General features: G+C 43.2%; 1 protein-coding gene across 1 annotated transcript in view; it reads left to right on the top strand.

The window, feature by feature from the left end:
- LOC126249676 (uncharacterized) overlaps positions 1-13,797 on the top strand; it is a 169,994-nt gene that overhangs the window by 6,950 nt on the left and 149,247 nt on the right. The window contains exon 2 of the mRNA XM_049951355.1: positions 7,682-7,732. Within this exon, the coding sequence (XP_049807312.1) occupies positions 7,718-7,732 (15 nt within the window). The 5' untranslated portion in view covers positions 7,682-7,717. The remainder of the gene's footprint in view (positions 1-7,681; positions 7,733-13,797) is intronic.

The raw sequence follows: 13,797 nt of genomic DNA, 5'->3' as shown, positions 1-13,797 counted from the left end.
TAAAAATCCCCCAGTGCAAGTGGCTCCAAGATATCAGAAGCGACGTCAAAGGGATGAAAATTGAATAACAAGAAATTCTGAAAATACTTAAGTTTCTAAAGCAGGTTTTAGATTCCCATCTCCAGAGAAATACAAAAACAAAACTGGAGCTTACTGGTTCGAAGATTGGGAACTACAGTACTCTCATCCAGTGAACTACTATTGGTGAACCTGTTGTTAAATCACAAGTAGTTGTTTACGTGTCCATAGGACTTGACAACTAGCAGTCAAGAGAGGCGAACCCACCGGTGAAAGAGAGGCGAGGAGTATTGTGCTGTTAGCAGAGAAGCAGTATCAGGAGAGTGGGTCGTTCAGATCTCAGTGACTGAGAACGTGGACAAGTCATTGGATGTCACCTGAGTGTCCATCAGGTCCGTTTCAACCTTCATAAAGCTGCCCAAGTCCACTGTTGGTGATGTGATTGTGAAGTGGAAACGCGAAGAAACAACTATAGCTAAACCAAGATAAGGCAGATTTCGTACTGACGGAAAGGGACCGTCGAGCACTACGGTGGGTGGGTGTTCAAAGAAATATTCAATGCTCTGCAAAACTTAAGAATTTGGTGGAAATGAATGAAAGCGCAGGAGCATATTGCCAGAGGTTTTCCAGTCGCGCACAGAATGCTGTGCATCGAATGGCGTGAGGTCAGCGTGACTATAGCTCCGAACGGGGTTGGCCCCGCAACACGAGGCAGGAATGGGGAAAGGTAGTGTGCAACCATCAGCGAACATTTACGGTGCACAGTGATGGTGTTCTTCATTACCACAACTCCCGGAGACAACATTTGGATGACTAAACAAAATGGCTCAAAATGGCTCTGAGCACTATAGGACTCAACTGCTGTGGTCATAAGTCCCCTAGAACTTAGAACTACTTAAACCTAACTAACCTAAGGACAGCACACAACACCCAGCGACTAAACATGGGGTAGTATCTTCCGTAAACTGGAAGAAGGACGAAGTGTGACGATTGTAGCACAGGAGTTTGGTACTGGTCACAGCATTGTTTTACTTGCGTGGGGAGTGTTCCGAACCATATTCACTGGTGCCCTAAGGGGAGAGAGGAGGTGGTCGACCTCAGTCAACTACAGAGGCAGACGACCGCTATATTTTGCAACAAGCAAGGAGGGACCCAAGTCAAAAAGCGGGCGCAATTGCAAACAAATTTAACAGGACTGCAAGGCACGCATCTCACGCTCCACAGTGGCATGGCGACTGAATGGAAGTGGCCTCTTTGCCCAGCGAACTGGAATTCGACGTGGAAACGGGGGGTGGGGGTGGGGGGGGGGTGTCGATGCAGCGGTGCAGGACCGTGTGCAGCATTGCGGAAAATCGGCTGGACCTATAGCGTGTATCCTTTGTAAGTGATACAGATGTAATTGTTGCTCACGCAGTTACGCCCAAGATGATACTGCGACTAACACCCACTGCAGGCGCATTTGTTCGAGTACTCGTTGACGGGTTCTCTTCAATACGATGCTGTACATCTTCTTCAAATTCGGGAGTGCAGCTTTGCCGTGGAGCACCACAGTCCTGCCCCCTCACGGTGAAGATACCTGCTTCTCGGAGCCGCCGCGGGAACTTGGGCAAAACGTTTGTGCGATGGCGTGCTGCATAGCGGAAAACGTCCATGATACACTCAACTATTAGAACTTCCTTTGCCTTGAGCTTCGCTATACACAATGATCACGTCCGTATATTCTGGAAACGTGTACCGAACCATGTTTATTGTATCGGAGACGCACAGGTATTATTCAGGTCTCACTGCAAGGCAGGTTTTAAGTGACATCAGGTGACCGTCTGACGCCAGCCTGTCTACCCTATTGCATACCAGGACAAGCAACTCTGAGAGTTTTCCCTTTTCCTCGGCAGATGTGGACGCGTTACACATCGGAACTGAAACCGTCGTAGAGCGGGAACGGTACGTTTCCGGACATGGATTCCCATTCAAAATTTTATGTACTCACACAGCTATACAAGTCCCAGAAGTTTGTAACGGGAATTTCCGAACACCCTGTACGTGCATATCGCTTCCCTAAGACTTTGTCACGTCAGGGTACGTTTATAGCATTTTTACATTAAGAGAAAGCTTTTAACAGTGTTGGCTGGAATATAGTAGAAATAAAGCACAGGAAGCGAAAAGTTATCTACAAGTCATAGAGAAACTTGACTGCAGTTATCCTAGATGAAGGCTTGAAAGGCAGCAATAGTTAAGGAGGGAGTGGGACAGAGCTGTAACCTATCCCCAACGTCATTCAGTCTGTACAATGAACGAACGGTAAAGGAAACCAAAGAAATTTGGGAACAGAATAAACGTTCTTGGAAAATAAAGAACAATTTTAAGTTTGCTGATGACACTGCAGCTCCGTCAGAGACGGCAAAGGACTTGCAAAATCGGTTGAGACGGAACCGGTAGTGTCTTGAAGAGAGGTTACAAAATGAATATCAAGAAAAGTAAAGCAAGAGTAATGGATTGTAGCCGAATTAAGTCAGAAGAAGTCGAAGGCATTAGATTAGGAAATGAGACTCTATAACAGTACATGAGTTTCACTGTTTGGGCAGTAAAATAAGTGATTATGACCGAATTACAGAGGATATAAAACTTAAACTGGCAATAGCAAGGAAAGCGTTTCTAAAAAAGGTAACTTTTTCATCATCGAATATCAATTCAAATTATAGGATTCTTTAAAGTGCTTGTGTGAAGTGCATCCTTGCACGGAAGTGAAACGAGAACGATATAAAGTTCAAGCAAGAAGGGACTAGCTGCTTTTGAAATATGGTGCTGCAGCAGAAAGATAAAGATCAGAAGGGTAGGTCAGAGGAGGTATTTTAATTAAATCGGGGGCAGAAGAGCTTCATGGTACAATTTGAATAAAACAAGCTATCGGTTGACAGGACACATATTGAGGCATCAAGGATTCGTCAGTTTGGCAATGAAGGGAAGTGTGGAGGCTAACAATTGTAGGGATAGACCAAGACTTGACTATAGTAAGGAGATTCAAGTGGATGCAGGTTGCAGTGGTTACGCAGACACGAGCAGGTTTGCATAGGACAGACTAGCACAGAGAGCTGCATGAAGCTTCTTCGGAGTGAATACCGGAATAACAACGTGTACAAAAATCGTTGCGAAAGGTGATCGAAATCGGAGACCCGTTAGGTGAAGTCTTGCCTTGTCAGTTGTGCTTCATGCTGCAAGAGTCTAACTGAAATAACAAAGAACTTGGCCGGTCAGAGTACAGAATTCCCTGAAAGGGGTTAGCGGAGGAGGGCGAACGGCGTAGTAGCTGTAGGGAGGGGCCGCCTTCCTGGAAGATTATCTGCTGCCAGCGGGAAGTGGCGCAGCTCTCATACAGCTACTGAAATGCGTACGTAGCAACGGAGACGGGATCGAGCAGTTGGCAACGTCAGGAGAAGGCTCTGCGTAGCATTTCTCGTTACCTTATCCTTAGTTAGCTTCTCCACATTTCCTACGAAACTCTGAACACCGGCCTTCGCATTTATTGAGAACTAAGCACACCAGATCCACCAAAGGCTTCGCGCTCATATCTTATACCAAAGAGTCTATCCCTGATAATGGCTTCATTCTACGATGAAAAGAGTCCACAAGTCTATGATCACACCTCATATAGCTTTCAAACTGCGGGGATTTTAACTGTCACGTTTCAGCCACTGTTCCAAATAGTCTCACACATTTCCTGCGGGGCTGAAATCAGGTGATTGAGCGAGACAGCCTTTCCCGATAATTACTGGCGGCGAACACTTCTTCGCTTTCCATGATTCGCACTGGCTACATCCGACTATCACTCGCATATGAGATAGCTATCTCGATGATGGTTACAACGTCTGTGTCCTTCAGACAAGCATGCATGCATGCATTGTAATGTGAAGATAAAGAAACTGTATAAACACAGACATTTTATCCATCATTGATGTAGCCATGCCTCGACTGGCTAAAATGACGATAAAATATTTAAGGTTGAATAACAAGTACACTGTTTTTGTTCTACTGACTTTTGTTAATTCCAAACAAGTTTTCGGCGTGTTGGGCCATCTTCAGAAAACAGATAACTATAATCTGGAAGGTACACTAGTTCTTAGGTAACCAGACATTATAAGCAAAGATACAATCCACTTGCATAGGCTACTGAGCAGCAAAATTGTTTCTTAACGTTGAAATTACAGTTTACGCAATGGACAATTTTAAGCACAACAGATAATTAAACTACACATTATTACAGGTTAAATAGTTATAATGCTAATGTTTTTGAGGTTTTGACATTGGCTGAGAAACTGTTAATCTGAGCACTCTTCATTTATTTTGTGAAACAAACATGTTTTACGTTGTAAATTACATTTTATGCAATGGGCGATATTAAACACAGAATACGTGATTAAAATACACATTTTACAGTATTACAACTTACGATGTTGAAGTTTGTGCGCAACTTAAGTTACTAGCGCTCAGTTATACAGTTCTCAACCAATGTCACGATACCTCTATGCAATAATAACGAATAAACTATAATAACGTAAGATTGTGTATTTTAATTATTGTGAAATATTGTCCATTGCCTAATTTAATTTACAATGTTTATTTAATTTAATTTAATTTAATTTACAATGTTAAAAAACATGTTTGTTGCATAACATGAATGGAGAGTGCTCAACCAATGGCAAGACCTCACAAACTTCATCATTATAGTTGGTTAATCTGTAATAATGTGCAGTTTAATTATTTATTGTGCTTAATATTATCCATTTGGTAAAGTGCAATTTCAACGTTAAGAAAAAAGTTTGATGTACAACACTCTATGCAAGTTGATTGTATCTTTACTTATAATGTATGGTTACCTAAGAACTACCGTCCCAACCAAACGCTAGTCGATTGATTCCTGTAGATGGCCCAGTAAACCGCTAACTGGTTTCAAATAAACAAAAATCAGTGGAACAAAACAGTGTACTTGTTATTCAACCTTCTAGCAAACTTCTACCAAGAAGTAAAGGAAAAATCGTAAATAAGATAAAATATTTCTCTCCCTGTGCAGAAATCAAGAAATGTGCGAGCATAATGGTTGTCTACTTCGTGACATATGGACGTTTTTGATGTTTCTGATCAACAGTCATAGAGTAATTTTTAAATGAACACACCGCCATTCGACAGTATTGTGGTTTATATAATTACGACCCAGGTTTTGGCCCTTTATTCCACGGTCGTGGTATCAGAGAAATCCGAGGAGCCACCCGCACCAACCATAGGAGGCCAAAAAATCCTGAAGATAGCCTATATATAAACCGAAACGGGTTAATAAAGAAATATTATTGCGATCTCGACAGTTCATTTTAACTCAAATTAAGAAAAATATTGGCTCCCCACGAAATGCCAGATGTAAGATCATCATCTTGTAAAATGATCAGTAAAAATTACTATTATTTGCTATTATTTACTGATCTTTTTACAAGATGGTGATCTTACATCTGGCATTTAGTAAGGAGAAAACATTTTTCTTAATTTATGATCAGTTTTGAGCTTCATGGCCTGCAATATATGCTAATGACATAAACTGTATCACCTGAAAATAGCATAAAAAGGCCGAAACCTGCGTCTTAATTAAATAAACAACAATACAGTCAAATAGCGGTGTGTTCATTTAAAAGCATGGGGAAGTGTGGGTCGGTCTTGTAGGCGTGCTCGGATAGCCGAAGTGGTTGATCGAAGAACTGGCACCCGCTTTTCACGAACCACCGACTGCAGTGGCGCGTATTTAACCCGAAACTACTGTATCTCATCATAAGGAGTTTTTTGTGAATTTCATTTACGTCAAGGCCCTCCGCCGAGTGAGCGACTGCAGAGGGCCGGTAACGTTTACTGCCGGATGATGTGAGACCATCCCCAGAATCCGACGGCAAACCGTCTTCCCTCGAGTAGTTATCCAGTGGTCTGGCGTTCGGTGCACGCCGCTCTCCTCGAAACGGACGCCAGAGCAGCCTGGTATTTGGTCAACCACAGATATATGAATCGCCAGAGACTCCATTCCACACGTATGGTAGACTCTCCGTTATGTCTCCACTGCCATCTGCCTGATACGGATGAACATCGTCTGGAACGTGAGTTTTCCGTGGAGGATGACGAGACTGATGTGGGCCCTCATTCAGCGCGTGTCTCCAACTGCAGTGACTCTGACTTCCCTTCTGTTCCCAGATTGATATTTTATCCACGTACTAACACGCACGCAGTTACATGGCTCAGGGATATGACAATATTGTCTCTTTACCTGGATGGTGAGAAGCACTTTCTCGATTTTTGGACCTTCCTTTTGGAACGATTCACTTGTCTCCGACGTTAACCGCGTTACCGCCAGTACTTTGCTAATTGTCTGGGTAGTATCTTCTTGGACCCTCTCAGCAGATGGGGTCGGTTTTATGGACCGCAACAAGTCACAGAAACATACGGACACTATCTTTGTGGATACGTGCCCGCCCCTACTGTCAGGCTAGATGGATCCGCGGACGTCTTGTCGCTAGTAACCGCGGTTGTAGTGTCTAATGTTGGTCCCGCCGAAACAGCGGACTTCTCGTTGTGCTCATGCTTTAATTTTGCTTTTGCTGTTTAAATAATTTTTTTACCTCCTAGAAGCGCGCAGTTGTACGAATAAAGATTGTTTATTAACCTGCCTTCTTATCCCACAAAAAAGCAGTTAAGGTGATAAATAAATAAGATGCAAACGTCATTAAGGGGATCGCTCGCAATAAGCGGCAAATCCCTGTTCGAGTCCCGACCCTGCACAAATTTTCATTTGTTACAAACAGTGAACTTCAGTCCACACTCACAAAATGCGAATTCATTTCGTAACGGCGATTACGGCTAGTTTCATATGCAGAATGTAATACAATTTGCACGACCTGCAGCACTCCCTCATATACTGTAGCTATACTGCTTGCAGTCAAGGGATTTTCAGCTTCTGCATAGCACTTCCTCAACAACTTTGCAACTTATATTTACACCCCAGTTTATTTTATGTCCGAACCTCTAGTACTGCTACCTTGCTTCAGTTAGCTACGTACTTTTGTGTTTTTCTTTGTGGCTATTTAAATAAATACACTTATATTTTGCTACTGATATTAAAAGTCTCCTAAAATATGTTTCAAATAATCGTTATAATCTGTATCGGTAGTGACTCGTGCAACTAAAGTACGTAGCCAAGTCTCCAATAACTAGATATTCTCATAAATAAGTTGTGCTTTATTAGCGTCAAATACGCGCCAGCACACGTATCAAGTAATATTTCACTGTTAAAATTGATTATATATTCCAATCAGGGTGGCAAAACTATACAGATAATAATGACCTGCTTCTGTCGTTAGACACAATCTACAGAACACTATTCGTTGATTATAGTGGTGCTTCACTGCGGTAGTTGTGATGTTCGGCATTTCAACAAGGCGGTCGAGACCTGATGATCGGCTGCAACTGCCGAAGCCAGTCATCGTCACCAACTCTGTCATTTCGCAGCTGTGCCTGAAGCAGATAATGAGTTTTAATTCGTTTACAATTTATGTTTCTCTCGGAACAATGTGTCTGCCATTTTATTCATCTATTACTCAAAAACATGCCAGAAAACTTACCTATTCTTTTTATTCAACAGAGTTCCGCAGCTTCCAGGGCGTTGCAACATCCAGGAATGTTACGACAAAAAGTAAGTTGCAAGATACACGGCCTGACAAAAAAAAAGTGAAGCGCCCAGAAGACGTGATCGGATGTCAACGTAAATTCGTACACGTACACACCATCGCCGGGTACGTAAATGATTAAGTTGCAATTCTCTGTGATAGGTACAAAGGTCACCGGAGTGTATTAGTGTTTTCTGAGTTTAGCGTTGTTACCATGCTTGGTGGGGTATATAACGGGTGTGAACACCGTCCGATATTGAATGATCACTGTGAAGGACACGGAGATGCTGCGTATTCACGTGAGACGGTGGCAGGGTTTCAAAGGGGCCTCATTTGGCAGGCTGGTCGAATCGTACACGGTCCACATTTGAGGGGCATTCGGATGCGACAGTAGCCCAGTGCTGGACGGCGTGGCAACGTGAGGGCGGGTTTACACGTCGTAAGGTTTCCTTTTGATCACGTCTGGCCGCCACAAAGGAGGATTGAGTGTGTGTGCCAAGCATATCGTAAGCCCTTTACTTATACGAGTATACATGCCATCCGAGAACAAGTAATGAATTCACTGCAACATTCTGTGTTATTTCGCCCCGTTGATCGGAGACTAGCAGCATCTGGACTAGGCAGTTACCTTTTCATGCGTAATACTGCGTAAGTAGCTGCGTTTAGTGTGGTACCGTGATCGTGAAGCATGAACTGCTAATGAATATGGCGTCACATTATGTTCAGCAACGAATTTTGTATCTGCACTAACCCGAATCACCATTGTCGGTGAATATGGAGGCGACACGGGTGATGCTGACGTACTTCCGCAGCCAGTAATATCCCCAGATCTGTCCCCGACGGAACATGTGTGGGACTAGCTCGGACGTCAACTTCGTCACAGTTTTAGTATCCAGGATATCAATGACCAGTTGCAATAGTTTTGGACGAGCTTGCCACAGGAGAGGATACAGTGGCTTTATGACACCCCTCCCAGTCGAAGCACTTCATGTACCGAGGCCACAATGGGGCTACAACGACGTACTGATAAGTGGGCTCATACGCCAAGTTCTTTGCAAACTCGAGTTCGTAATTACTGTAGTAATCTGACATATCCTTTCAACGCGTGAAATTTCATTTCGTTTCCTCCTTCTCTTCAGGGTGCTTCTCTTTTTTGTCAGTCAATGTATATTTTATTTCAAGATTTACTTAGAATAAGAAAGTAATTTAGAAATAGTTGAGACTAGTTTGCAGATAGTGTCGTTTGGCTCATGTATGCCATACTGGTACATTGAGAATACCTTGCTGTGTAGATTTACATTAGAATAATACTCAAGTGTGTAATTTAAAATACAACTTCTGGCTACGGTTTCAACACAAATGGAAACTTTGCTCTGTTATGTAACACGAGCTTTGCAGTTTATTCCAAGAAATGCAAGTAGTTGCAGGGATTATAATCTGTTTTTAAGTCACATATTTAACTTCAAATTGTTCATCCATCATCATATGATGCTAGTGCGTCCGAGGCTGCAAAGCATAGAATGTAGTTTTTGTGGAAACAACTACAGTATGGAGACGAGAATGTACTTTACACTCAGTATGGAGACGAGAATATACTTTACAGTCAGTATGGAGACGAGAATGTACTTTAAAGTCGTTCGTATTCCTTTACAGTCGTTCGTATTCCTGTCTGCAGGAAAATTTCAAATGGTTCAAATGGCTCTGAGCACTATGGGACTTAACATCTGAGGTCATCAGTCCCCTAGAACTTAGAACTACTTAAACCTAACTAACCTTAGAACATCACACACATCCATACCCAAGGCAAGATTCGAACCTGCGACCGTAGCGGTCGCGCGGTTCCAGACTGAAGCGCTTAGAACCGCTCGACCACTCCGGCCGGCCAGGAAAATTTAAAAAGTGCTATAGGACATAAAGATAATTCGGATTGCATTCGTCAATAGCTGCCAGGGGCACTTCAGAACAAATAACCATTAAGAACTGTACGTCCTGCTCATCTGTCTCTGAAGTGTGTGAAGAGTGCGACCTAAAGGTTACCACTGCAGCAGCAGGAGTTACGTTCTTAACCAATTCCTCAAAGGAATCGTGTCAAGGATATCACATGTCTTGGTTGTAAAGTAAACAACGAAAAAAAGGTGAAAATGCTTCTGATATTTTGAAGAGGGCTAGGTCCACAGCCTTAGTGAAATACTTGAATTAATTCGTTCCGTTTTAGGCTTTTAAACTATTATTTATTGCGACGGCAATTTAGACACATGATCAAATGTCAAGCAGTGTGGAACATTGGGACCTACTCAACAACATAAAACTGTGACATGTTGGAACATAATTCCCAGCTGTGTAAAGACAAATACATGTGGTGGTATAAATCTATCCACTGTTCCATACACCATGTGAGCACTCCTTAAGAAGCTGATAAAATAATGACATGCTCCTGGCATGATAGTAAAAACAACATCCACTACAAACACTACTAACGTCAAAATTTCGTAGCAGGCATGGTGGATGGATTTTGATGCATCCATCACTTCTGCTGTTCGAGATTTTCACTTTAGTGTTTGTAGTGGATGATGTTTTCACTATAATGTCTGCTGTCTGCTGTTATTTTATCAACTTTTTCATGAGAACTCGAATGGTATATGTAACAGCAGATGGATTTATTCCACCACATGTATTTGTATTTACACCGCTGGAAACAATTTTTGTACAGAGATACAGTACTGGAAGAAAGAATAAAATTTTCGAGTGGCCTGGAACGACATCCATGGGTAGCACACCTACCTGGTACGCAGTGGGTGCCTAACGAGCATGAACACTTGGGGTCACCGGAACACAAACAAGCAGGGAGCACATCACCACAGAGCGTGTGTGAGAGAGCGTCATTAACACCTGACTCAGTACCAAGACATTATTGCAAAGGAAGGGTAATGATATTTTGTGAGTGTGGCAGCTTGAAGTAGCTACCGTAAATACTACACAAGAATGCCTCTCAGGCTGCAAACCTTGCACAAAAGACATCTCTGATGCTCAGAAACAAAACGCTAGCCCAGCAGAGAGTGCTGACAAGTTCAAAAAATCGGAGCGCATTGAATCACCCGCAGGGGGTATCACGTCATTGACTACTAAACGAACCACTACTTTCCTTCTTCTGAGGGTCAGAGTCTAGCCATTCCGTCTGCACCACTGATACTGACAGAAGGCCAGTTCCATTAGTTTCTGGATGACCTATTGACATATGATGAAGCATTGCCAGCTGCTACCAGTTTGGGAGTCTACTGATACGAGGCCATAACCATCCTGCTGTGGGGGCAACTTCAACTCTGCGAGCTGACATTCCTGCCAGTCTGACAGGCTGACTTAAGATGAGGGATTTGCGCCTTCTCGCCATGACGACATCCATCATCACAGGTACGCAGATTTCTGGTGGCTAACCTAAGTAGAACTAAATTAACAAGAGTGCTGAGGCTTTGACGGCCACCCACAGTCATGATAAGGTATGGGGGCACGCCAGCCAACTGTCAACGTTGTACGACGCCGTACAACTGACCACAGGCAGCACTAGGGGCTAGGACCACTGATTCCACGATGGGTGCTGACGTGCCGCTCAGCACATCCCTGGGATGTGGACGTGCACGGCTGCTAACAAGCCACGCTGAAGAGGAGATTAAATCACTTTAAAAAACTTATCAATAATTTAATGCTGTCTTATTGACTTCATGTGTGTGGCACAGTTCCTCGCCACCACCTTTCTGCTCGACCATCCTGAACCCTTGTAGGGGGCCACATCCAGTGAACTCCTGCACCATATTCTATTATGTCACAACTTTATGTTACTGAACGGATCTCAGTACCCCACAATGAGTGACTATGAGTATGTGTCGAAATTGTAGTTGCAGTAAATAATATTTTAACAACTTAAAGCGGAATGACTTCATTCAAAAAAGCTTCTGACATTATTTCACAGGAAAATCACTTTTCAAGCAACATTGTAAACTAGGGCATGTTAAGTGTTACGTGAATTTTTCATTAGTTATTTATTTTCTTTTATTATTTATTTTCTTTTCCACTGCCAACCCATAGCCAGTCGCTCCTTGGCGTTTGTTTTGAGAACAGTTACAACTTGCAAATGACATTTAATGAATTAAAAAGGTGGTATTGGGATGTGTAATGAGATACTAGTGATGTTACAGCGATTTCTTGGGCCGTACCAAAAAGAATGTAGACTTTTCCTACTGCAATACATTCCTGTATCTAAATATGCTGGCACCATAAGTTGACTCTCATGTAAAGTTACATATCGAAGGCTATGCTGCATAAATTGCGAAATTAAATTCTAACAGTCTACACTCAGTGGTTCGCTGATTGAGGAGACGTATGTTTACCTCATGCCTTCTAAAGACGTCTCGTTATCCCCATAGGAATTCTACACCATAACTCACGGCTTGTAACGTAGCTATTTTCTACAGTGAACGTGGTAACTATGTCACTATAATAACGTTCGAAATCTTTCATTTCATAAAAAGGCTACAGCCGTATTTATTCGTCCATCAGTCGTTATGTAACGGGTTATCAGAAAGTTTACGTTCAAAGGCCGTACAGTCCAAAATTGGTATGACAATGAGACAAAATCGCCGCGAGCACTGAGGCATTCATCCCACCGACGCACCACGTTGAAGATACTCGTTTGTTAAGACACTGTGGCCCGCTGCGTGAAGAAGTCTGTAACTGCCTTCTGCGCATCCTTGCCCTTCAAGGTCCTTTTTAAGCGATCGAAGGCATGATATTCGCATCGGTAGGGATCAGGACTATAGGGTGGGTGCTCGAGTGTCTCCCACTTCAGTCTCCCAGTTGAGGCTGGACTGCCAGATCGACCAGCGTTTTGTGTCGAATCTCGAACCTCACTGAACTTGGCACCTCGTTCAACGGTGTTTTTTGAAAGACCTACTGCCTCATATACATCCTTCATTCTACCATAGGCGTATAGCGCTGTTTGTCCTTCGGCAGCCAAGAAAAGAATAACAGCACTTTGGTCCTATTCGAATACATTTGGTAATAACGTCGCCATAGTCCACCTTTGCGCATTTACCGTACGCATGTTGGGAAGATACGAATGCCACACTAACCCCTTGACTAGATGTCGGTGTTTATATACCCGCATACGAGTCACGCTACGTTACATACACGCTGCAGTAATATTCTCGAACGGAAACTCTTTGGTCTGTCCTAGTAAAAAATGCCTTGTGCGGCCCAGCGAAAATACGAGGGTTGGAACTTAAATAGTGGAAACTATTTATTCACAACTGATACAAAAGAGTTAAATGTTTGTACCTGTTACTGTATTTCAAAGTAGTCATGAGCGTTGTGTAGAGCCCGTTGCCAGTGATGTGGAAGGCGTAGTATACCGTTAGCAGAGCCTTTTCTGTTGATGGTGGTAATGGAGCGGTCTAAAATTATGTTGATTCTCGTGTACGACTGTCATGGTGTTATCCTAACGCATTACGTTGCTTCACGGCAGACCGTCCATGCACAGTATAACCGTTCGTTTTTGGAGAATCACCTGCGACCAGCTTTGCGAAAGAAGCGGCGAGACTTTCTGCGCAACCCTCCCATCCAAAAGCACCACAATGCGCGGGCGCATACAGCGCAAGCTGTGGCTGCTCTGTTCGGTCGATGGGACTAGGAAGTACTGTAGCATCCACCATACTCCCCGGACTTAAGTCCTTGTGGCTTTGATTTGATTCCGAAGATGAAGGAACCACTTCGTGGCATTCGCTTCAGAACTGTTCCAGAGATTCGACAGGCAGTAGAGCGCTCCATTCGCACCATCAACAGAACAGGCTCAGCTAACGGTATGCTACGCCTTCTACATGGCTGGCTACGGGTTCTACACAACGCTGGTGACTACTTTGAAGGAAAGTAACAGGTGCAAACATGTAACTCTTTTGTATCGGTTGTTAATAAATAGTTGCCACTATTTAAGTTCCAACCCTCGCACATAAGCGAATGTACTCGTAACGATCGCAATGTCCAGTCAAAACATCGAGCAGAGCAGCCATTGTACCAAACATCACTGACTTTTCTTGGGAGTCAT

Source organism: Schistocerca nitens, chromosome 3, assembly GCF_023898315.1.
Source record: "Schistocerca nitens isolate TAMUIC-IGC-003100 chromosome 3, iqSchNite1.1, whole genome shotgun sequence".
Lineage (NCBI taxonomy): Eukaryota > Metazoa > Arthropoda > Insecta > Orthoptera > Acrididae > Schistocerca > Schistocerca nitens.
The sequence above is the reverse complement of the archived record's forward strand: the minus strand, read 5'-3'. Positions and strand labels throughout refer to the sequence as shown.